The 25,772-nt window shown below is 38.4% G+C and overlaps 1 protein-coding gene across 2 annotated transcripts in view; it reads right to left on the reverse strand.

The window, feature by feature from the left end:
* Positions 1-376: 376 nt before the first annotated feature.
* DENND4C (DENN domain containing 4C) overlaps positions 377-25,772 on the reverse strand; it is a gene marked incomplete at both ends in the record, with an annotated part of 76,024 nt that continues 50,628 nt past the window's right edge. For both annotated transcript variants that reach the window (XM_079548908.1, XM_079548909.1), the window contains 13 exons: positions 377-513; positions 2,268-2,332; positions 3,396-3,549; positions 5,174-5,291; positions 5,992-6,237; positions 7,098-7,287; positions 8,778-8,960; positions 9,712-9,887; positions 17,301-17,410; positions 18,775-18,951; positions 21,323-22,474; positions 23,762-23,902; positions 24,683-24,808. In XM_079548908.1, the coding sequence (XP_079405034.1) occupies positions 377-513; positions 2,268-2,332; positions 3,396-3,549; positions 5,174-5,291; positions 5,992-6,237; positions 7,098-7,287; positions 8,778-8,960; positions 9,712-9,887; positions 17,301-17,410; positions 18,775-18,951; positions 21,323-22,474; positions 23,762-23,902; positions 24,683-24,808 (2,975 nt within the window). The remainder of the gene's footprint in view (positions 514-2,267; positions 2,333-3,395; positions 3,550-5,173; positions 5,292-5,991; positions 6,238-7,097; positions 7,288-8,777; positions 8,961-9,711; positions 9,888-17,300; positions 17,411-18,774; positions 18,952-21,322; positions 22,475-23,761; positions 23,903-24,682; positions 24,809-25,772) is intronic.

The raw sequence follows: 25,772 nt of genomic DNA on the forward strand, positions 1-25,772 counted from the left end.
ATTAAAATACACAGATACTGATAGCCCTTAGGAAACTCACTAACTTTAGTTTCCTATTTAATTATCAGCTTTCTGAGCAAGTTGACATTGAAGGGGCAAAGATGTAAGAAAGGAAAAACATATACAGGAGAAAATGCAGATAAATCACTGAAACCAACTCCCCCTATTAATACATTTTACAAACATTTTAACATAGTTTACACTGCATCTCATGAGATGAAAGACAAGGTTATATGCTGTAGATCCATGAAATTACTGTGACAAATTGCTCAATTATCATTTTTTATGATTCAAAAGCATGTATGTATATCCCCATACTCCTTTTTTGTTCACCTGCTTTTGTCTTGATGAAGTTTAGCATGTGGTTTCCTCATTTTTATATTAAAGGTGCTCCAAAGTACTTCCGACAGCACTCAACTCTGCTGCTTGGTGGTGCATCTATTTTCTGCATTCTTTCGAGAACATCTTTTGGCAGATTTTTATGTGCAAGTCTGTATTCGCTATCAAAGACTTCTGAAATACAAAGAGCATTATTAAAGTTATTTAAGAAATCATGTCCAGTGAGCAATACTTTTCCTATAAAAATATTTCTGGTGATTTTTATAGAATAAAAAATTATTATCTTAGGATAACTGAACTAGCTACCGGATTTTTTTTTTCCAAAAAGGTTCTATGAAAGAAACTAGAAAGCATTTACAGGCTGAAACATCAAAAAGCATTGCAGTGAAAGCACAACATGCAAGGAGTTCTGCTTCCAAGATACTTCATGTCACATGGCTCAGAGTGAGCCCCATTGCTTGCATGTTGCCAAACAAATGTTAGAGGACAGCAGGATGGGATGGCAAGCAGCTATGTAGAAAACACAGAGCTAGTGCAAGATATGTGAGATGAAAGAAAAAAAAAAAAAAAAAAAAAGGCAAAATTGGGAGCAAGTTCTCAGTCTTGAAGTAACACTTCAAGAAAAATGTTGTTTAAAATAATTTAATACTTGTTCCATAGAATCAAAGATAATTAAGGCTGGAATAGACTTTTAAGATCATCTAGTCCAACCATCCACCTCCCACCAATATTGCCCACTACCTCCATCATTACTACATCTACCCTTTCCTTAAACACCTCCAGGGATGGTGATTCCACCACCTCTTGTGCAGTCTGTTCCAATGCTTAATCACTCTTCCCAAGAAGAAACTTCACAGAGTCACAGAATGGCCAGGGTTGGAAGGGACCTCAAGGATCATGAATCTCCAACCCCCTGCCACAGGCAGGGCCACCAACCTCCCCATTTAATTCTAGACCAGGCTGCCCAGGGCCCCATCCAATCTGCCATTGAACACCTACATGGATGGGGCATCCACAACCTCTCTGGGCAGCCTGTTCCAGCACCTCACCACTCTCTCTGTAAGAATTTCTCCCTGACATCCAACCTGAATCTCCCCCCCCTCAAAACCATTCCCCTTGTCCTGCAATTGTCAACCCTTTCAAAGGGTTAATTCCCCTCCTGTTTGTAGGCTCCCTTTAGGTACTGAAAGGCTGCAATGAGGTCACCCGATGAACCTCCCATGGCACAACTTAACGTTACCCAGGAGAACTGATCAAAATCCACCTCACCACAACATCCTTCTATGTAATTGCAGAGAGATGTAAGGCCTCCCCCTGAGCCTCCTCTTCTCCTCATTAACACCCCAGTTCCCTCAGCCACACCCCATTAAGACCTGTGTTTCAGATTCCTCACCAGCTTTGCTGCCCTTCTCTGAACACACTCCAGGGCCTCAATGTCTTTCATGCAGTCAGGGGCCCAAAACTGAACACAGCATTTGAGATGCAGACTCACCAGTGCTGAGTACAAGCAGGCACTTCACTTCCCTGCTCCTGCTGGCTTCGCTATTTCTGATACAAGTCAGAATCTTGTTGGCCTTCTTGGCCACCCAGGCACACTGCTCGCTCATGTTCAGCTGCCTGTCAGCTAATACTATCAGATTCCTCTCCTCTATTCATCCTTCCAGCTACTCTGCCCCAAACCTGTAGCACTGCAAGGTGTAATCATTTCATCAAAAACAAAATTAATGGCCCCATGCAAACTGAATTTTCAGAGAAGTGAAACCTACTTTAAAAGTGACAGCACAGCACTTTTCTTTAAAATGCAGCAAGTGAAAAGTTACTTAGAAATACACAGATGTCAATTTTCTTCACTAGTTTTCATATAGAGTATTCACATATGTTGTACACATACCACATAAACTACAAAATTCACAGTATTTTTCACTTACCAATGTCAATGTTCTCTCTTCCAAGAGATACCAGAGACAGGAAAAGAATTTCTCTGTAAAAACTCCTAGGAAATATTTTGAAGGGTAAATAAATGAACTTGCCAACTATTCTCAGTTTAAAAAGTCACTGTCAAAGACACTACTCTTCCATTATATAGTTTCTGCAGCTGTTTTTTTAATCATGCTTGTGAAGGATGTACGTGATCTACACGTCCAATAGCTTGAGGTTTTCTGAAGCCTAAATATTTGCCATTAGATTATGAAGCTGTATTAAGCATGGATCTCAGTAGTTACAGTGGCTCTGAAAATGTCCCTGTCAAACATTTCATAAAGCCTCCAGAAAAACAAGAAATGTAGAATTAAGCTTCAACTCTTTATTAACTCATTGCTGCTTGAGGCTGAAATACACAGAGAGAGCTTATTTCACAGATTAGCTATACTTGTTTTGTTGTTTGTTTCAGAAAGTAAAGATCTCTCTCAGAAGGGGTACTATCAAACTGGGTATTAATATTTACCTTGTGAAAGATTCTCCTTTAGGCAGATCAACCTCGTTTGTTTTTTAGTAACTACAAACCACAGAAGCAAAGTTCAACTTAACATTGTAGACTCCTGAATGCACTTTGGAAATTACAAACTGCAGACTGTGCTTTTGTCTGAAGCGCTTTTTGAATTACTGCACAGATGGCAAACGTAGAGTGTCTCACTTCACTAGGGATTATGTTGCATCCCATTCTATTAGCCACTTCTACAAATTGGCAAAACTTCTGTAGCTGTATCTAGGCAGTTTGTAGACTATTCCAGATTATGCAACAGCACGCTGCATTTCTGCACTTAGTTAGATGTGGGGCAACATCTAAATCCACAAAGTACCTGTATTTTTTTAAAATCCATTTTTTAGAAGCTCATTCTGACTAAACAGTTACATTTCTCCATTTGATTTTAGATGAGTTCTGGCTACAGAATGCATCTGTTTGTAAACATAGCATTAAGAATTAGGCACAGTGTTGAGTGGACATAAAAGAACGTTAATATTCCCTGGAAGTCCTTATGGAATTCTCAGTGTGAAAAGTGTATGGTCTGATCTTTAACTCTGAGTAGTAAGAAAGTAAGAAGAGATTTTCACTTTACCTCTGTCGTTTCACATCTGGTTTAACTTTCTGTAGAAGGAGATGGATTGGTTTAACAACGTTATTATGCTGAATACTCAGTTTAATGTTCTCCAACAAAGTGTGTGTTGCCTGCTGATCTTCTGCCACTGTAGAGGGTTTCTTTTCAGAAGAATCTGGTTAAATATAGCAGCTTAGATTCTTAGCAAAGATAAGGATTGGTTTTTTTCCAGTTCAACATGCAGAAGGCATTTCAGAAAATGAGATATATATACAGAATCTCTGCTCAATTTACACAGATGCATCACCACAGAAAGGCTCTGTCTGCTTCTAGGCTTTACTTCACCACAAATGCAAAAGTATCCAGACTCTCAGGATCACAGATGACAGAGAAGTACAAGAGACTTCATACGTTAGCTGCTATAGTTTAGACACATTGCTGTACTTAACCTTCTTGGAGTGAAATTTAGATTTTTTTTCTTTTCCTTTTTTTTTCCAAAAGAAAACACCATCACATTTCCTATGAATTTTACTTTCTTGAAATTCGCTGATAACTTTGGGACTACATATTGGAATAAAGTGCAGTTGCATCAAACAGGAAAAAGTTACCAAGACATCTATTACTGTGATGCTCACACTGCAACTAATGTAACATCATTTTTTATTTTTTTTTTTTTTTTCAAACAATGACTCATGAGAAAATATAATCCAGTTACTGGCAAAAAAATGAGGCTATTGATTATGCAGTAAGCACTCAGCATGTAAATGAAATATAGACCAAACCTGGCCTGACAGTTTCAAAAATTGGCATGTATCATGTATCATTCTGTGAAGACACTCTGCAATATGACTGCCCTTCTTTCAGCCCATTTTAAACAAGCCTTTTCCTTCTTTATTTACTTATTTGCTCAAATACACGTAAGTACACATCTTCACTCATAACTGTGTACGGTGGGGATGCTTTCCATATATTAAACTCAAATCAATATGCTTTGTGCAAGTTAAAGAAAATACATATCATTCTGTGCTCTCAACTAATTTCCTGATCAATCTGGTTATATTTAGGTTACTTTGGACAAACGCTTTTTTCATTACCTCAAAACCAGAACTGGCATGCTGCTATGAATATTACTGTGAAAACATATTGAAAATGCACAGATTTTAAAAATTAAAAAGCAGAATGAAATGTTGGGTCAACAAAACCTTTTGGAAAACCTTTTTTTTTTTTTTTTTTTTTTTTTTTTTCCAAAAAATTTTTACTAATCATAAGTAAAGAAATACTCAGAGCCAGCATGCCACATGTGATGATTTTTCATCTGTCCAAACTAAGCTATAGTAGACAAAGGTTTTCTTGGATCTTAGATTTGGCAGTCAAGTAGGCTGCCAAATGCATTTATTAATGGGATTTGAAACCTTTCATTCATTTATAAATACTACAGCTACTGTTTCGAAGTACTGTTTTCTACTAAATTACTGTACAGCTATAACCAGATAATAACAAACATTCAAATCAAGTGAAGCTTATTTAATACTGAATCTAGAACAAATCCTCCCTTCCTGTCCATAAGCGTGTAGCATATGAAGAACTGGTTACATTCTTCTTCACAGAGATGAAAAACTACTGTCACAAATAATTTGACTTTTGAGACTACATTGAGTATCTAAGGGATTGTAAATACTTCCTATACTAAAAATGATACCCAGCTCTATGAGTGTTATAAACTTTACACACTACAAAACAACTATTTTTTCCTGCAGCCTCTACTCCCTCTGCTTTCTTGTCACATTCATTTTACTTACTGAGATTTCTCCAGGATATATACAGAGGCTCCCCTGGCTCTTGGTGGAGGTTGATATTGTCCCACAGAAGTTGGATATATACTAGCTTGCTATCTTGAGCAAGAGATGTCAAAGGAAGCTATAAACACGAGGAAAAGGAAAAAAAAAAAAGAACAAAAGCACACACTTATTGTATAAATCTGCTCTTGTACTCATTTTGCAAACAATCAAACAAAAATATTTAATTTCTCTTGAATCTAACAAACAAGTAAACTGATATCTTCTAAGAGCAAACCGCATTTTATAAACATTTTATAACATTTTATAGTTTAGCTGAACGTACAAAGATTGTTTATTTTTCTATGAAAATTTGCAGAATATATTTGAGTATTCATCCTAAACTAATTTTTGTGTGTCTAATACGTTACTCTATTTGTAACTATTTATTAAAACACAACTTAGTGTCTTTTGATTCAAGTAAGACTTGGTAAGCATATTTACGTGCTGATCATACCAACAACTAGAAATTCTACTTGCATACATATCTCAACCATTTATTTCCATAATAAAATATGTGGGACTGAATAACTCCATAATTGATCAAATTAAGAGCCTCTGAAACCAGTAACAGATTAGTGATTACTAATAGAAGAACACACATTGACTTAATCTTATTAATCTTATTCTTATTATCTTTTTAATCTTATTCTTTGTGCAACAGCAACACTTAATTTATTAAATTCAAACTGTTCATAAAGAACCTACCTATTTTTTTGAACCAAATTCTCACATTTAAGGTACTGTAACAGCTTCAGTTCTAAATAGAGAAAGTTACTAACCTGCACTCCATCATTACAATGTTCAGATGTTAGAATAAGTCCAGGTAAATTGCTAGGTAGATCCAACCTTCGGAAATACCAAACCAAGTTCCAGAAGATTATGGGGTGTTGATTGATGAATTTGGACGTATGAATTACTTGCTCTCCCTCGTTTTCCAATAGGGATTCAAGCTCCTTCCGCAGTACCAAAGGGCTCAAGTAGGGTACGGATACAGGGAGAGGATTAGGTCTTTCAATTAAAGGATCCTAAAAACAAAACAAAACCAAAAGTTCTTACTAGAATTTTACTTCAGAATTACTTTCCCTGAAAATCCCCCATTGTAACATTCCTTTTGACATTTGGAAGAAGCCTCTGGAAGTACTGAACATACACTAGCAGTATCAGCGGTTTTGACTGTTGAGGTGTGTCTTACCTTTACAGCACAGTCACCTAAGCTCATTTGCTTTCTCTTATATGAAAAAGATAAAAAGCTGATTTGTTATAACTTGTCTCTGACTACACAGTTTCAAGCTGCCTAAGCTTGTACTAAGCCAGTGGCAAATGGATATAGCAGAAAAATATTTAATTACATCATGTATGATACTTAATCATCAGTACTTGTCAAGACAGCCTCTTGCCTACAAAAAGCACTAAGAGAGAGGAGCTTACTTAACTTAAGAGAGGAGCTTAACTCAAGTTATAAAATAATGTAATACTCTGAACATGCCTTCTACTTTTTTCCAGCCAACCCATCAAGTAAGTCTACTAGAATATAAAGGAGAAGTCTAAGTAAAAGCAGGAAAGAGGAACGGTCTTTCATTCATGGCCTGCTGTGTTGTCCACACTATGCGTTTAGTCTTCTGTACTAGTTATTTCTAAAACAACTTTCCAGCTTTAGAAAGACAAAGAGCAGCTCAGTTCTGACAAAGAGAACATATTACATTAAAGTTACAGTTCTTCAAACTGAACTAGGAAGACACCAAGATTTGTTATAAGAACATGAAAAAAAATTTGGCCATTTTTGTTCCCAAAACAGGCAACAAAGCAAGCAGCAGAACATTATTCATTTTAAATTCATTGTATTCAACACTTTATTGTCAACTCAGCATGTGACTTTGAAACTTACCACAACTTCTTGCAAACTATTTGGAAGACTAACTGTTGAAATGCCATGAGACGGTCTCTGGGAAAGATCAATGTTTTGCAGTGGACCTCCAACACTGTGGCTTCGAGTTAAAGACACTCCCCTTTTTGGTGGATTATTGGCAGACATCTTCATGGTTCTGAGATCGTTGCTCTGTTCTTCTGCAGCTTCACTGTTTCAATTTTAGAAGAGAATATGCTAGTGTGAATGATTCAATATTCCATTAGCAACAGGAAAGGAGCAGAGAATGGCCATCAAGTATCTGCATGGAACCAAGTTCCTCTATCAACAAGGAATTTGCTCAATTAGCTCCACAGTTTAGGGAAAAACAGAATCTGTCTCTTAAATTAATGAGTCATACACACACACACACACACACACACACACACACACAAAAAAAAAAAAAAAAAAAAGATAGGTATGCCTAAAGGATCAATCTGAAAACACAGCAGTTCTATACAGGCCTCTGGAGTAGCCTCATCATGCTCAAAAAACCCAGCATGTTGTAATAGCAATGTAAAGTTTTGTCAATACACAAAGATGATCCTGCTTTGGTAAAAATACTACAGGAAACAAGGTAGTATGTCTGCCAAAAAGGAAGTAAAAGGTTTTCGAAAACAAAAATTGCTAGCGCTGAACTTTACCAAGATAATTAAGCAAACTCCTACTATCGGTCATCGAATTTCATGAATGAAATCCTACTACTTGCAGAACACACCTTCTACGTGCTTTATAACTGAAGCAGTGCATAAAAGTAATTCAACTACAACACAGAACTATAAAATAACAAGAAAAACAGAAGCTGCCTGCTTCCAAATGATCTGCAAAGAGACAGAAACAATTTATTTAGAGGTGTGGATTTTTAATTTGTCTGATTTTGTTAACAATATAAGACCAAAGATAAGAGTTTAACATTCTACCTTTCATTTTAAGGGAATTAAGACCAACTGCTATTACACTGATGAAAGTTTTAACAGTCTGAGAGAAGCCTTAATAAGAGATATTCAAGGCTTCCAAACTGAACGATGAAAAAGCTATTCCACCAAAATATAAACAAATCCCAGCAAAGCTTTCACAGCAACAATATCTCAGTTCTTTCGCCTTCCAGTACAGCACCTTTTCCTCAATGCTTCTTTCCTCAAATTGTCCAAAAAGATTTACAGTTTGAATTTGAGTTTTAATTTTACATCAGCATTGTCACAATACTTCCTCAGTGTAAGCGTGGATCATTCCAATGGCTTTCTTTTGAAGAATTCTGCAGCAAATATACCTTTTTTTTTTTTTTTTCTGTGCTATGTAGTGGACTGCTATGATTCTAAACAGAGAAAGGAAGACTAATGCCAGAATTTGTCTTTAAAAGCTGAAGGCCTTGTAAAAGTACTGAGTAGAAGCTTTACCTATTTATAGCAGACAAAGATTCAAGTTCTATTTCTGCAGACAGTTGTGTGCCTAGAAGGCACTCATTTACAAATAGACTCACATATATCGATAACAGTACACTTAAAACACAGAAAAAGAATAAGAAGAAGCAGACAATCAAGTTATAGTTGGATTTTTCCATGATGCATGGTGCTTAAGCTGATTTTCACTCTAGAAATAGACTAAGAACACCGGAAAGTGTTTATACATTTCTGAGAGATTTATTTACTCTTTTTTACCTACCTCTGCTCAGTTGTGGAGCTTGATTCTTCAGCTATTGTGTGGCTGGAATGTGGGTGGTCTGAAAAACTGATCAAGTCAGTAACAGCTGAACTGGACAGCAGCTTCTGCTCCAGTACATCCGTGGTTAATGGAGTATTGCTACTTTGTAAACTATCTCCTGAGGTACTTTGCTTCAGGAAAAAGCTAAGTTAAAACATGAATGGGAGATGAGGGGAAACAGGCTAAGATTAAAACATACATTCATTTAAATTAGTATTTTCAACATTTACTTTCAAAAGGTAGCAAAAATCAAGAAGAACAACATTTAAAAGCTTGACAATGCTGTCATAATCTTCATCTTATTCTCTCCTTAGCAACTTAGAAAGGGAGAGTGAATGAAGATATAGGAAAATTGTATCCACAAAATAAGAAATCCTACCCTATACTCTAAGGATATATAGTTACAAAGAAACTTAGTTTGTAATAGTTCTATATCAGTAACAGTGTATCAGCACCAGACGTATCAATAAAGACAGCTGTTACTGTAACATAACTTTAGAAAGTAGGAGATTGTGCCTGACCACGGACACAAGAAAACAGCAACATGATCTTGTTTTATAAGTGTATTCTGAGAACACATACTAGCAATTTGTGTTTCAGCATTAAAGAAACAAAATGAAAACAGACTCTCTACCCACTGTGCAATAAAGCTTAGGAAGAAAATATCATGACAGGTAAAAAATGCAACCACTTTTCTTTTGACTATTTTACTACAAGAGCCAACAGTTCACACAATTTATAATTTCCTTCAGTACAATTGAAATTGTTGGACAGTTACATTCTTAAAAACATTTAGACAAAAATGCTGGAAGGTATAACAAAAATACTTTCATGAAAAAACATTACTACATATAGGTGAAAAGGCAGAAAACCAACATCTGTGAAGCTCACTAACCTTGCAGAACCACGTAGGTCTTTAAACTCAATATTAAGTAAAGGTAGAAAAATACTTTTACAGAAAGGACAGGTAGTGTTCAAGTTTGAATCATCTGCTGTCCATCCAGCCATAATTTCTTCATCATAAACCAAAGCATCACAAGCTCTACACTGAGAGCAGCTTGACATCAAAACCTAAAACAGGAAGGAATTAATATTATGATTCTTCTTTTAGGATTCCTTTAAAATTGCCTTTGTTGGCTCAGCACTTACGTGAGTTTCATAGAACCCCAGAATGTCTTGAACTGGAAGAGACCTTAAAGATCACCCAGTTCCAACTCCTTTATCATAATCAGGCTTGCCCCCTATTAAATTACATTATCCACAGTCTCATCCCATCCTGGTTTTCGGCATCTCCAGGGATGGGGCATCCACAGCTTCTCTGAACAACCTGTTTCAGTGCCTCACCTCTGAGTAAAGAATGTCCTCCTAATTACTAATCTAAATCACTTTTATAATTTAAAACCATTCCCTCCTGTCCTACTACCGCCAGTGTAAAAAGTTACTCTCCCTCCTGTTTATAAACTCCTTCCTTGAAGTACATAAAGTCAGCAACGAAGTCTCCCTAGAGCTTACTCTTCTCCAAGCTAAACAATCCCAGTTCTCTCAACCTTTCTTCACAGCAGAGGTGCTCCAGCTTTCTTACCATTTCTGAGGCTGTCTTTTGGACCCACTCCAACAGCTCTGCTTTCTTGAACTGTGGGTCCCATGTCTAGCACAGTATTCCAGATGGAGCCTCATAAAGGCATAGCAGAGAGGAGCAATCACAACCCTTTCCCCACAGGCCACGCCTATCTTGATGTACCACAGGTTGCAGTTGGCCTTCCAGGTTGCAAGAGCACACTGCTGGCTCATGTCCAGCTTTTCATGCACCAAGACCATCAAGTCCTTCTCTGCAGGGTTACTCTCAATTAGTTCTCCCAGTCTGAGCACATCTAGGATTGCTCCAACCCAACTGCAGCACACTGCACTTGGTCTTATTAAACATCATTAAGTTCACATGGGCCCTCTGCTCAAGCTTGTGCAGGTCCCTTTGGATGGCATCCCTTCCGTAGCAAACTGTGCGTGTGCGTGTGTGGTATTAGGAGCCACAGTGTATGCTGTATTAGGAATGGCACTGATGGTGAAGAAGAAAAATAGATGTTCCTACAGGTGTTGGTTACAGGATCAAATGGATACAGAATGTAAGACCAATGGGCATGATACACCAGATTGGGAAAAAAAATTCTGTGATCCCAATTAGAAGAAAACAAACAAGAAATAGGCCTTGATGTAATCTCAGAAAGCAACCCAGATTTTCCAGCCTGCCTAAATCAGTGCAAAAACAGAGGTCAGATTCAAGACCCTCCAGTACTCAAGTGAGAAGTTAGAAACGAGTTAAAGACATTTACCTGAAGAAGAGGAGGCAGCAGATGAGGCCATTTATTATAACAGAGACCACCAATAAAAAAGGTGGAGCAAAGCCAATAGCTTTAAAAAAAGCTAATAGAGACCACCAATAGCAAAGGTGGAGGGGGCCCTCAGGTGGTTACCCAAACGGTGCTGCATATGTCAGCCAAATGTCAAAAATCATAAAATCACAGACTCCTCACAGTTTGAAGGATCTAGTCCAACTGAAGGCCATCTAGTCCAACTTGCCGGCAAAGAACAGGGACATCACAGCTAGATCAGGTTGTTCAGGGGCTAATCCAGCCTCACCTTGAAAGTTTTCAGGGACAGAGCATCAATCACATCTCTCAGCAATTTATACCAGTGCCTCACCACGCTCACTGTGATTTTCTCCTAACATCTTACCTGTCCACCCCCTTTGAGTCTGAAGCCATTTCCCCTTGTTCTATCACCACAGACCCTGCTAAAGAGCCCCCTTCTTTCCTGAAAGGCTGCTATCAGGTCACCTTGCAGACTTTTCCAGGCTGAAAAGCCCCAAATACCCTGAAGAGATATAAAAAGTTAACTGAAGAAACTGAGACAGTGTATGCGTGGAGAGTATTACTGACTGGCAGAGATCAAGTCTTGCTTTCAAAAGATGATGCACAGGGATACTGGGGGCCTGAATTTTTCTCAACTACCAATGATTCATCAGAATCTTGTTCCTTAAATAAATGGGCTGCTTATTCTGCTGACACCCTTGAAAAAGGTGTATTGAGACCCCAGCTGTAAATCGTTTGATACAAAGTTTGCAAAGAGCTGTTTCCAATCAATGCACGATAGGTGTTTAGTCTAGCAACAGCCTTCTCCTGTGTTATTTGTACTTAATCCCTATAAAAATAGCCCCCAGCTCTGGGTCTGCCAGATACTTCAAAGCTGAGGGCTTTCAACTAGACATGAAGGGAGAAGGGGATAAAACCAGGTCTGGTCGAGATGAGCCTAGAGGAATAATGAAAGGGTTGAGGGTGAGGTAAGGAGCTCAGCTGAAGTGCATCTACAACAATACATACAGTGTGGGCAACAAATAGGAGAAGCTGGAGGCCACTGTGTGGCAGGCAAACTATGACTTAGCTGCCATTACGGAAATGTGGTGAGATCGCCCCCATGACTGGAGTGCTGCAGTGGATGGCTGTAAGCTCTTCAGAAGGGAAGGTGGTGGTGTGGCTCTCTGTTAGAGAGTGCTTTGATGCTGCTGAGTTTGGGACTGGGAATGATAAGGTTAAGTCTGTATGGATAAGGATCAGGGGAAGGGCCCACAAGGTAAACATCCTGGTGGATGTCTGTTACAGACTGCTTAACCATGATGAAGTGACAGATGAGGCATTCTATGGACAGCTGGCAGAAGTTGCACAATCACCAGCTCTTGTTCTCATGAGTGACTTCACCTTCCCAGATGTATGTTGGAAACACAAATGCAACACAGAAGAAACAGTCTAGGAGGTTTCAACTGCATATTAAAAATAACTTCTTGATGCTGTTGGTAAGAGAGTCTAGCAGGGGAGGTGCCCTGCAAGACCTGCTGGTCACAAACAGAAAAGGACTGGTGGGGGACATGAAGGTCAGCAGCGGTCTCGGACAGAGAGACCATGAAATAGTAAAGTTCTCGATTCTTGGTAAAGTCAGGAGGGGGGGCTGCAAAATTGCTACCTTGGACTTCCACAGGGTGGACTTGGAACTGAACATGCTGATAGAGAGAGTCCCTTGGGATTCAGTCCTGAAGGGTAATGGGGTCCAAGAAGGCTAGATGCTCCTTAAGAAAGAAGTCTTAAAGACACATGAGCAGACTGTGCCCCTGTGCTGCAAGATGAGCTAGCAGGGAAGAAGACATGCATGGATGAACAGGGAGGTTTTTCTGAGGCTCCAGAGGAAAAGGATAATGGCCACAACAACACCAGGCAATACTATAGACTTGGTCCAGAGTGGATGGAAGACTGCATAGAGAAAATGAACCTGGGCATATTGGTTGACACTTGGCTGAACATGAGTCAGAACTGTGCCCTGGTGGCCAAGAAGGCCAATGACATTATGGATTGTATCAGAAACAGTATTGCCAGAAGGAGCAGCAAAGTGATCACTCCACTGCATTCAGCCCTAGTGAGGCTGCAGCTGGATTACTGTGTTCAATTTTGGGCCCCTCACTACAAGGCAGACACTGAGGCCTTGGAATGTGTCCAGAGAAGGGCAACAAAGCTGGTGAGGAGTCTGGAGCACAAATCTTATGAGAAGGGGCTGGAGGAGCTGGTATTGTTCAGTCTGCAGAAGAAGATGCTCAGGGGAGACCTTATTGCTCTCTACAACTTAGAGGAGGTTGTGGAGAGGCGGGAGTTGGCATCTTCTCCCATGTAATTGCCATTATTACAGGGAATGGCCTCAAGCTGTGCTGGGGAGTTTGAAGTTGGACATTAAAAAAATACTTCTCCAACACAGTGGTTGGGAGCTGGAACAGACTGCCCAGGGAGTCACTGTCCCTGGAGGTGTTCAAGAAACATTTGGATGTTGTAACTGGGGGACATGATTTAGTGGTATTTGGTGATTGGTGGATGGTTGGAATGGATGATCTTGGAGGTCTCTTCCAACGTTGGTGATTCTATGATTCTATACGCAGTTCAATTATAAGGACTGTTTGTGGAATGTGCTGGCCTTGCAACCTGGATAAAGAGAGACCATGAACTAGGGAAAAACAGCCCAGGAGTTGATAAACTATACAGAAGGATAGGAATCATGGGGAATTATGTTAAATCTAAGCCAGCTGTTAGGAGAATAGAACTGCAGGAAAATCACTCTCTCTCTGAATCCCTGGGGACAAGAAAAATTATATCATGGACTGAAGGAATTGAGAAGAGCATTCCCAAGGATTTAATGAACAACACAGCTGATGTCTAGTTTGAATGCATTAAATCATCACTGCCAATCTGGCTGCAACTGAGCTTCAGTATCTATTTGCATTACAGTAATCCCAAATTCCTGTACACAGTGGAATGCATCTGAAGACAAGGGCTATTATATGCTGAATCAGAGCATCTTCAGGGCCTATCAGTTTTTATAAGAATTGCATTTCTGTTTTTACTTTTAATGATCTCTTGTAAACTCAGATTGTAAATAAACTGGTAATATACTGCTTGCTACTGTAGCATAATCACAGGTATAATGATTTTGTATGGATGGGTTGTTTAAATATATGCAATGAATCAGTTGCCATCTAAAACAATCTCATTAAAACCAATCTCAATGTCATTAAAAGACATTATTCAACACCTCCAATAGAATGATGATGGAGGGTAGTAAGAGAAATTCTTTTGCGTTTTTATACTTTCATCCAAAGGATGGTTAGTATTGCTTCTTGGAATTGTAATTATTATTGTGTTGCTTCTACTTTGTATTCCATTTTCATACGTAAAGTCTGCTTGTTCTCTTTCTTATTTTCCATGCATTATGTACAAATCAACACTATCAAAGACGACCTGTGAGACATTCAAATCTTGGTGAGGAGGACAATGCTAACTGAGAAATCACTGCAACTGTGGGACTGAATTCTTGGATCCTAAACTGGTTCCCTGACAAGCTTTTTTTTACAATTCATGGGATGGGGGAGACAGTTCATAAATGTGGATTCTAGCTATTTTTCTGTCTGTAATAATTACATGCCTTATGACAATACTATATTAAACTCCAGAATACTATCTCTCTTTTCTCTTCATCTGTGGTGTGCTTAGAACTACCTCAAACACATATAGGCAAGACTATGACAACACATTAATGACTAAAGATGGGGTTGGAGGAGAAAGTTCTGACGAAACAGGATGGCCTTGGTCTGGCCAAAACTCCATTGTTCAAGGGAGACAGAATGACCTTTAGAAGTGACCAACAGATATTGTAGATGTGACTGCAGGCATGCCAAACATGCAGACCCTGCAAATCCAGCAGGCATAAAAGGATGCCTGAGAAAAGCTTAGGCACGACTTCTGGATCATTCTGGATTCTGTGCTCCAAGAGTCTGAGAACCCCACTCCCAAGTCTGAGAACCCTCTTTCTCTATCCATCTCTCTCCCCCTCTCTCTCCACTCCCACTCCCCCTTTTTTTTTTTTTCTCTTAAAGTTGCTAAGTAAAGCAAGGCTCATTTTGATTTCCTGTTAATCACTGAAGTATAGAACACCAGTTTAGAGACTTGAATTTATTGCTGCTACTGACTATACTCAAGTTATCTTCTCCTCATAACTTCTACTATGAAAGGCAAACAGTAATCATTTTGGTTAAGTATTTTGAGAGCTAGAAGAAGCATAACACAAATTCACCATTTGCAATTGCTCACTACTGTGAAGGCATCAGCATATACAAACTGCAAATCAATGTTTCCACAGAAGTAGAAATTAAAAAGAAACCTTTGTGATGAAAAAAACAGATGGTTAGTTCTTACCTTGTAAAAGTCTCATTACTAAACTAGATCGAGAACTGGAGAAAATATGCTCAGAAATACTACTGTAGTAGCTGAAAAATGATTTATAATAGCTCTTTTACAGGCTTCCCCTTACTTCTTTGTTTCATTTGCACAGGAAGTAACAAAAAACACCACCAAACACATAATGTAATACTTAGATCAACAGCAACATTTTTCTTCTATATAAGGAATATAGTTTATATATAGAATTGTAAGGTAGCACCTTACATAAGTTGACTAGGCATGCCCATCAAACATAAAAGACAATCACATGGGACCTAAAGAAAACAACATGAAATGACTGTTGTCTATTTTTTGAACTCTGAATATATCTACAAGCAAAAATTGAAATAGAGAGGCAAACCATGTCGTTGTACAGTGCTAGTCTGGTACAGAATTTTTTTTTCTCTCCATAGCAGCCCTTATTGTCCTGAATTTTTAATTTATGAACAACATAACGTTGATTACACATCAACATTTTAACTGTTGCTGTCCAGAGCTCACACACCACCAATGCCTTTTTTTTTCTTGTCCCTCTCTCTGCTACCCCAGCAAGTAGGCTGAGGTGAGCAAGAGACTGGAGGAGGACACAGCAGGAGATACTCCATCTTACATGATACCATCCTCAGCAAAAAAACTGGGTGTGATGAATAGCTTTTCTAAGGTAGCTGCTGCACAGGGAGCAATAGTCTCCTGGTGGTGAGTGACTGAGAGTCAGCATCACTTGTTTGTTTCCTCTTCTCTTTTTTTTCTCTCCAGTTAAGAAATAATATCACTTTTATTAAACTGTTAACTGTTGGAGATACTCCATAGGAGAGCCACAAGGATGATCAAAGGGCTGGAGCACCTTCTCTACAAAGACAGGCTGAGGGAGCTGGGCTTGTTCAGCTTGTAGAAAAGAAGGCTGCGGGGTGACTTCTAGTACCCAAACAGCGCCTATAAACAGGAGGGAGTCAACTCTTTAGAAGGGTGGACAACAGGGGAAATGGTTTTAAGTTGAGGGAGGGAAGATTTAGGTTGGATGTCAGGGAGAAATTCTTTACAGAGAGTGGTGAGGTGATGGAACAGGCTGCCCAGAGAGGTTGTGGATGGAGGTGTTCAAGGCCAGGTTGGATGGGGCCCAGGGCAGCCTGGTCTAGTATTAAATGTGGAGATTGGTGGCCCTGCATGTGGTGGGGGGGTTGGAGATTCAAGATCCTTGAGGTCCCTTCCAACCCTGGCCATTCTGTGATTCTGTAAACTGTCCTCATCTTGACCCTCAATTTTTTTTTTTCTGTTTCTTCCCTTCAGATTCTCTCCTTCATTCTAATGAGGTGGAATGAGTGGATAAAGGGGTTTAGAGACATGTAGAGACAACCCACGACAATTATCTAGTAGAAATAAATAATTTTCTTAAAGGAAAAGAAAGTCTGAAAGGAAAAGGAGACCTATTTTCATACAAACTTCTGCTGTTCATCAAGTTTTAACCTTTTTTCCTAAACTATCTTCTCTCTAAATGAAACATTCATAAAAGCACTTGAAACACTTTTTCAAAGTGTTGATGTCACATCAAGCCCCTCTGCAGCATAAACATGCAGAAATATTTATAAGGAAAAATTCAACTACAATCCAACTGAACAGATAGTTAATTCACATAATCATACCAAGTAATTGTATCTTTAATTTATGAATGTATTAATCTTACCTCCATTGCGTAGTTCTGGAAAATGCTGGATAAACTTGTGTTATGAGAAGAGCTGAGCTCTGACTTCTCAGAATCTGGAACTTTCATACTTCTTGGGAATGAAACTTCACCTGCACAGGAAAGAGTAGTTCAGGTCTTCATTCAAGAAAAGAAAGGAACAATTCCAAAACAGAACTTCTATTTAGCCAAGACAGAAACAAGTACCAGATCTCAAAAGAAGTGCACAGCTCTGTAACTTTACTAGAATTGCAACGTACAATGATATTCTGATTAACATTTCAAACTTGTTTTTGTCTAATAATATGGAACAGTCAGGTAAAATGAAAAAGCAACAGTGAATAAAATCTGAAAATACAGAGAACAAAGAATGGCAAGGGGCAGGCAAGACTGCTCAATATACATAATCTAGAAAAGGTGTTCAGCATTTCTTGAACAATGCATCTGTATGTAAATAACAAACAGAAGCATAGCACCAGGGGAGACGCACGGCATCACATTGCCAGTACTGTGGTTAAGTATTCCCTGGCTAACGTTGCCATAAAACAAATAGTTTTTCTTCATTAAGGCTAGGGTTCAGAGTTATGAGCTTTAATGAGAAGAGAAAAAACAGCTGGAATACCAAAAGTAAATGGTTGGAATCTGTTTAACTAAGCATTCACTATCAGCATTACTTTGAGTAACAAAATCTCCTCTGACTAAAATCCCTACTAGAGCCACCTTGAAGAAGGTTCCTTTGCTTCTTTGTATAAAATTTGTGAACAAATTTACATACCCTGGACAGCTGAAACAGTTTGTTAGTTCTTACTACCTTCTCAACTCACTGGGATTAGAAAATTAATCTTCAGACTTAACATTTCTAACAGATTTTGCTAGAAAGGACCATCTTATGACAAGCCTGCTTCCTCTCTTGATGTACGTGGAATTTATCATACTTATATCATTAAATTACAACAGAGATAGCTAAAACAAACATGAAGATGTTTCTGCAACACATTTTTTTTCCCACAGATTAAGAGTCAAATCTGAATTGAAAATGATTAGATCTAATTCAACCAGTTTGGGGTCTGAGGAAAAAAAAAAAAGCAGTTTGGCTTACAGGTATATATTTGTCAATTATTTTCCTTCAAATCAAGTCTGCATCCAGTAACTCCTATTCCACATGAATGCTGGTGGTTTTGCCTCCATTGGTTATGCAACTATTTGCAGTTCTTGAATATAGAGGAATTATTTTACAGTTAAGTCCTGTGTTTTGTATCAGCATTTTATATATTCAGCAAAGAGAAGGATTAGCTATTTACTACTGCAAATGAATGGAATTTATGAAATAAATAAGAAGTCTGTGCTTATTTTAAGAGCTTGAAATGATTTCAGTTTATGGTAACACTGCTTCTGTTGTTCTAAATGATTTCAGACATAACAGTTTCACTCAATTGTTATATTAATAAACAGATTTTGGAGAAAAAAAAAAAATCACCTGCATTGTAATGTTGTCTTCCTGCTTCTCCACTGCTACTGCTACTGCCAAGACTAGTAGTGCTTTGTGCAAGCTCATTTGCAATTAGTCCTGGGACTCCAGTTCTTGATGACAGATTATCCCCTAAAATACTATCTTCAAAACCAGCAGGGAAGTTGAAGTCTCCTGGACTGTTTTCTTCCTTTAATATTAAAAAGAAAAATCAGCACTTTTTTAGGTTAATTTAATTCCATCTTTATCTTCATCGATAATTAAGTTACTATTATTTTTACATGAAAGATACACGTAGACAACCTTCCTCTATATTGACAAAACAGAAAAAAATACTTTGTTACAGGAGAAACAAGAAGAGAATGGGAAAAAAACAAAAAACAAACAAACAAACACGGAGTAACAGAAAATGCTATAAATTAAGGGAATTATTATGTTCCCTTCACCAAAATTCTAAGGAGTAGGTCAACATAACAAAAAAAGACTGTGAAGAAAACCTAGGCCATTACTTAAATGAAACAAAACAAAAAACCCAAAGAAATAAAAGATCTCTGAAAAGAACCATTAGTATTTATTATTATTGGAAAGATATAGGCAATAACTGGACAAAAAAAGAGAAATGTATTTTTTTATTTAGCAGAAAAGACCGTATTAGCAACATCAGTTAAATGTGTTTCAAGTAGAAATAAAACTACGCAGCTATTTCCTTTCTTCCCATTTCTTACAGAGATGGGGAATCATGGAATCATAGAATCACAAGGTTGGAAACGACCTTCAAGATCATCTAGTCCAACTGTCCTCCCATCACCCTTACTACCACAAGCACTAAACTGTATCTTATAGCTCCTCATCCAGATGCCTCTTGAACACTGCCAGGGACGACAGCACAACTTGTGGCTATTTCCTTGGATCCTGTTTGTTGAGAAGAGGCCAAACCCCTCCTCATCACAGCCTTCCTCCCTTCAGGAGGAACAATCCCAGCTCCCTCAGCCACTCCTCATAAGATTTGTGCTCCAGACCCCTCCAGACCCCTCACCGGTTTTGTTGCCCTTCTCTGGACATGTTCCAAGGCCTCAGTGTCTTTCTTGTAGTGAGGGGCCCAAAACTGAACACAGTACTCGAGGTGTGGCCTCACCAGTGCTGTGTACAGAGGAATGATTACCTCTCTACTCCTGCTGGCCACACTATTTCTAATGCAGGCCAGGATGCTGTTGGCCCTCTTGGCCACCTGGGCACACTGTCGGCTCATGTTCAACCAACACCCCCAGGTTCCTTTCCTCTTCACAGTCATCGTCAGCCCACTACTCAGCCCAAGCCTGTAGCGCTGCATGGGGTTGTTGTGGCCAAAGTGCAGGACCGCCACTTGGCCTTGTTGAACCTCATCCCATTCACCTCAGCCCAGCAATCCAGCTCATCCAGATTCCTCTGAAAGGCCTCCCTTCCGGCCCCTCAGGGAGATCAACACCACCTCCCAACTTGGCGTCATCTGCAAACTTACTGAGGGTGCATTCAATCCCCTCATCTAGGTCATCAGTAAAGATAGTAAACAAGATGGGCCCCAGTACCAACCCCTGGGAGACACCACTTTTAATGGATAGCCAGCTGGACTTAGCTTCATTAACCACTACCTGTTGGGCACAGCCCTCTAGCCAGTTCCCTACCCAAAGAAGAGTATACCTGTCCAGGCCACCAGCCAGTTTCCCCAGAAGAATACTGTGAGAGACTGTGTCAAAGGCTTTGCTGAAGTCTAGGTAGACTACATCAACAGCCTTTCCCTTGTCTACCAGTCTTGTCACCCAGTCGTACAAGGAGATGAGGCTGGTGGCAGAATTTGAAAAAGGAAACAAACTGTCTCTGTCTTATCAGCCTTGAGAGAAAACACAAATCCTTACAGAGCAAAGTACCAGATAAAAGTGTTAACCAGATCAAAAAGAAGTGTTTCCAAAGACAGACAAGTACTTTTGGAAGTACAGTAGTAAGATGTATATAGAAAAGGATTACATTATAATATCCATCTCTTACATTCTAAAATGTTTAAAACTGAAGATGACTCTTCATTAAGTGTGCTCACACAGGAACTTCAACATTTAATTACCAAATTCCTGAATAGTGTATTTACTAGAGCTTGAGCCATCTTTTATTGCATGCAGCTTTAATAGTCAACAACCTGACTTCTTAGGCTTGCGGAATTCAATTTTTCACTTTTTTTTTTTTTTTTTTTAAGCAATACTGTATAGTTTAAGATTAAATAATGTTGTTCTTACTGGCATTTCTTGGGGCAGTTTCTTTGAAAATAAATATAGCTACAAGTGTAGGAAAGAAATATTGAGAACGTAACATGTTGAGCTTTGAGTTCACTACATCAGGACCATTTAATTCACTTTCACCTGAAAACTTTCTCAGTGCCAGCAGAAAACTCCAACATAAATATATATTTTTAAAATTAGCTAATAAAATTCATTACTTAATAAAAACACAATGTCGTGAAGGAACCTTCTGGCACAGAAGTTAGCACTCTTAATTTTCTCTACCAAAATTTTTTATTTTTGAAAAATACTTGCCTCATCATCTGAGTAGCTATATGCTGAAGTTACAACTCCCCACATCTTGCTGGCCACACTGGCAGCCTGTTTCATGCCTGATTTTAGGACATCCATTTTTGGGCCAGACAATATGTTGTCTAACTTCAGATTGGACAAAGTTGTTACAACTGATCCTAAGGAGCCATGCGGAGAAGAACGACTCAGTCCCGTCAAAGATGAAGATCGCTCCTTTTGAACTCGTGGATGCATTTGTTGTTTTGGTCGTCCAGTAAATGTTTTGGATCTAGAGACAGAAGGACTTCTGTGATTTTCATAAGACTCAGGGAGTGGTGGAATGTGATCCAAAGGCAGGCTTGACCTCCTTTCTTGGTTGTGACTAAATGTACCAGAAGCTTCTGTTTCCCTGTCTGGTTTGTGCAGTTCCATGCTGGGAAACTTACTACTCATTGGGCTCTTGAGATTCATATAGTTCTCAATTTCATCCGCCAAATTCCGCGCTGCAACTGGTGACACTAGCTTTTCCTCAGCCTCTGGGAGTCTTGGTTGGATGCAGTCAGTAGCCAGCAAAGATAAAGGATCCAAGCCTACTTCAACATCTTCCCTTTCAATAGGCTTAACCACCCCATAAAAGCTATTCCTTTTAGTAGTTGCATCTTTGGATTCCACTTTCTGGTTTTTGGACTCAGCTACCTGTTCAGTTTTCATGTCCTCTACCATTGTCACATTTTCATTTCTTCCATTCTCAAGATGCTCCTGCCCTTCCCCAGGTTCCTCCAAGACTGGTGAAGTTCTGTGCTCCAATTCCCAATCACTACCAGTAACACAACTCCAAGTGCCATTTTTGTCAGAAACCTGTTGGTCAATGGCACTATCAAAGCTGTAGGATTTACTTGTATTACAGGGTGAAGTTTTGGCCCCAGATAAAGCTGCCGTTAAAATCTTGGCATCTTCTCCCATCATTATTGCTATTTCTTTAGAATGCAAGTCCAAGCTCCCTTTTTTCAACAGCATTCCTGCTTTGCTTTCACTGCTGAAACTGCAGCTTCTCTCTGAAAATAGTTTCTGCCTCTTCTGTCCTTTCTCACTTGTCTTCTTAGGAGGAGCATCACCAAAGACTGCATCTTCAACTGAATCCTGGGTTACGGACAGTAGGCTTGAAACAGTTTCTAAAAGAGAAATGGCTTTAATGTGGTATCCATAACCATCAAAACTGTTGCTGTCTGAAGTCATCTAGCATTTCTACCGAGAAGACAGTAAGCAACAAAATCTCAAGGTCCCATTAGAAAGTTAAACTGATATTAACATACTATTTTGCTGGATGCAAAGTTACCCTGCAGATCAAAAATCTTATCTTTTGACTCTGTGAAGCTTTTTCTGGCTTCTGCCTCTTTTCTTGTGCTTTCCCCCTAGCAGACAGTAAGTAATACTTCAGTGATTGAAGGAAAGTACAATTATAGTTCTGTGTTCTAATTAATTTTTTCCTCTGATCTATCTTCACAGATTCATACATCAAATTCCATACTTCATTCTGAAGAAAAGTATAATGTTCAGGCACAACAAAGAAGCATGGTTTTGTTTATGATAGAAATACATAGAAGAACAACAAATTCAGCAAGTATAAGATATTAACAAATCCTAAAAACTTTCCCATTTCCTCAAAGCAATATGTCTTTAGAAAGGTTAGGTAAGCAAAAATTTTTTACTTCTAATGATCTCCATAAGGAAAGAAATCCTACTGTATTAGTATTCCAGTAGAGCACTGGATGTATCATACCCACTTGCTTGAGAATATTTGAGTGTTCTACTGATGCAGCTGCTTCTTCTCATAAAACTTCTGACCAATTTCTTGTCTAAGACTCAACTCCTTGATATCAAACTAAATGCTGACAACCCTCTTAAAAAGTCCTGCTGTTCTGTACCGGACCACTGAGCATGGACTACATTGCCTTAGTCAAAGATAGGCATAAGAAAAGGAGGGAGAAAAAGAGCCCCAAGATTTGTCTGCCATATATCCATTAGTCTTCCTCATTAAAAAGCACCAGATTTGTAAATAAATCTTGTGTGTCACTGAGAAGATATGTACTGATCCCAGATTATACACTGGCAGCATAAGACACTGAATGTATGTGACTTGTCCAAGGTCACCAACATTCAGGTGACCAAAAGTCAAAAGTAAAGACTCTAGTTCTCCTGGTTTCCTATTACATTACTAAAACTTGTCATTGTGGGACAAGAAAGACCTTGAGTTCAATCTACTGAGCGCTATTGGTTTTCAACCTTAATATCCATAAATTCTTTTAAAAATCACCTAAAAAGGATAATAGTGGAAACTAAATATTGTTAAGACATTTGCACTTTTATTGGAAGTATTTCTTTAGTAGCACTGACGATGTTGCAAAACACTATAGCACAACAAGCTCAAGACTTCAGCAAGTTCTGTTTCAGTGACTCACCACCACTGTTTTTCCTTCCACTGCAATCAAAAATGCCAGATGGAACTTTCACAATACTGTTACCCCAAGCAGGCGGATCTGCTGGACTATGAACTTCTACATTTAGCTGTTTCTTCTCATCAGATTCCTCAATGCAAACATCTAAAAGAAAGATAGTGTGAATTTTAGTTAATTAAACTGAACAACTCCACATACACTGCTACAGAAAACAAATACTCTGTTCTGCTATGCAGTTACAATCTGAAAGGTCAGTCCTATCAGTAGGTAGCATTTTTGGGGGGCAGTATCTTGGAATACAACAGTAGAGAGTATGACAAAGAGAGTGTGTGGCTCATGAGACTATAGTTTGTGCCATTTTCTTTCCTTGGTGTTTTTCCAACAAATCAACGCAGAGTAGCAGTTCTCAGTTTTTCATGGAAGACTGTTTGTCTAATGATAACATCAGAAGCCTGATATAACTGACATACAGGATTTATTAACACAAATACGAAACAGATTCAGTAACAAAATAACAAATCACAGAAAAATTAAGGACAAAATCTGGAGAAAGGTGATTTTCATATTGTCTTCAGTGGGAAAGAGCTTTTAGAATAAGTAGTGCCTTTTATTAGGCCTACTGGTACAACTTAAAAAATGGTCAAGAGTTCAAATACACAAAGGAGAGAAATGGAATACAAAATACCATATGATTTAGCACTTCTCCATTTTTTTCATCTATACTACATTAGTCACATAAAAGACTATTTTCAACCACATGTACTCCACTGCTGTTGTCTCGTGCACAGCAAATGTCTAGCAGATTCTATGATGTTATATTTTGACCTTGGTAACATTGAGTTTCAAACGTTAGGTATTTGCAGTAGACTAACGGATGAAGAAAGTATATTAAAAACATCATCAGTATAAACACGCATACTTAACCTCCTATTAGCTCTTCAGCTTTAGAAGAAATGTCTTCTTGTACTTGTGTTTCACTTGCATGAAGATTATCTCCATTATCCCTTAACAGTTCATCCTTAGATCCATAGCCCTGGTCTGACTGACAGCCTGTTCAAAGGAATAAAAATATCAGCCGCAGATTAGTTTTCCCTTGCTGAATTTTTCAGTAGGAAAATAAAAAGCTGAAATTAATTTGTTTCATGTTCTATCCTGCCAGAAATGTTCAGAGTAAGAATCACCAAAATGCCTAATCTGTGCACAGATCTACTTGGTAATGGTGACAACAGAGATAATTAGACTATGTAGTGCAATCGACGTTTTCTAATTTACATAAAATTACTTTTATGCTATATAAGCATTATTTCTCCAAGAGCACTTATTTTAACACCTTTCCTTTCTCATTATTAAGAAATTTTTCATTGCTGGGCAGTCTATATTATCATGTACATTTACAAAAGAGATTTACAACTACAGTTGTAATTGAATCAACTTCTACAATGAAAACAGCTCTGAAAACAACTCTACTGCAAACTGTGCTATGTTTTTGCAGTATAGTACAAATTACAGAAAGTAACAGAAAAAAATTAAAAACCTAAACTTTTAAAACAGTAGTTCTTCTGTGGTACCTGCCATATTTGACACTTGTAACTCATTCTCTTATGAAATAATAAAAATACAGTCCAAAAAAGCTACCACAGGAAACAATAAAAAAAAGACTCATTCTTTGTTCACTTTCATTGAAAGTGCTGCTGCACATGCAGAAAATATCCAAATATTATGTGAGACATTCCACTGCAGCATGCTAAGCAAGATTATTTATATGCCTCAGAGTACCTATCAGAATACAGGACAGTATTTGGAAAGATCAAATTGTAAGTAAGATACTGGGTACAAAATCTAAGCTAACAGTACAAAAGGTATTAGAAGGTTCCATGAAATTTGAATGACTGATGCACTCTTAATTTTTCCAACATAGAGCAAACGCAGAAACATGTAACCATCAATTACAACATTTGACTACTGTGCAAAATAACCTTCTATACACAAAAGCTACTTCTGATATTCTTTGGTC

Source organism: Tetrao urogallus, assembly GCF_951394365.1.
Source record: "Tetrao urogallus genome assembly, chromosome: Z".
Classification (NCBI taxonomy): Eukaryota; Metazoa; Chordata; class Aves; order Galliformes; family Phasianidae; genus Tetrao; species Tetrao urogallus.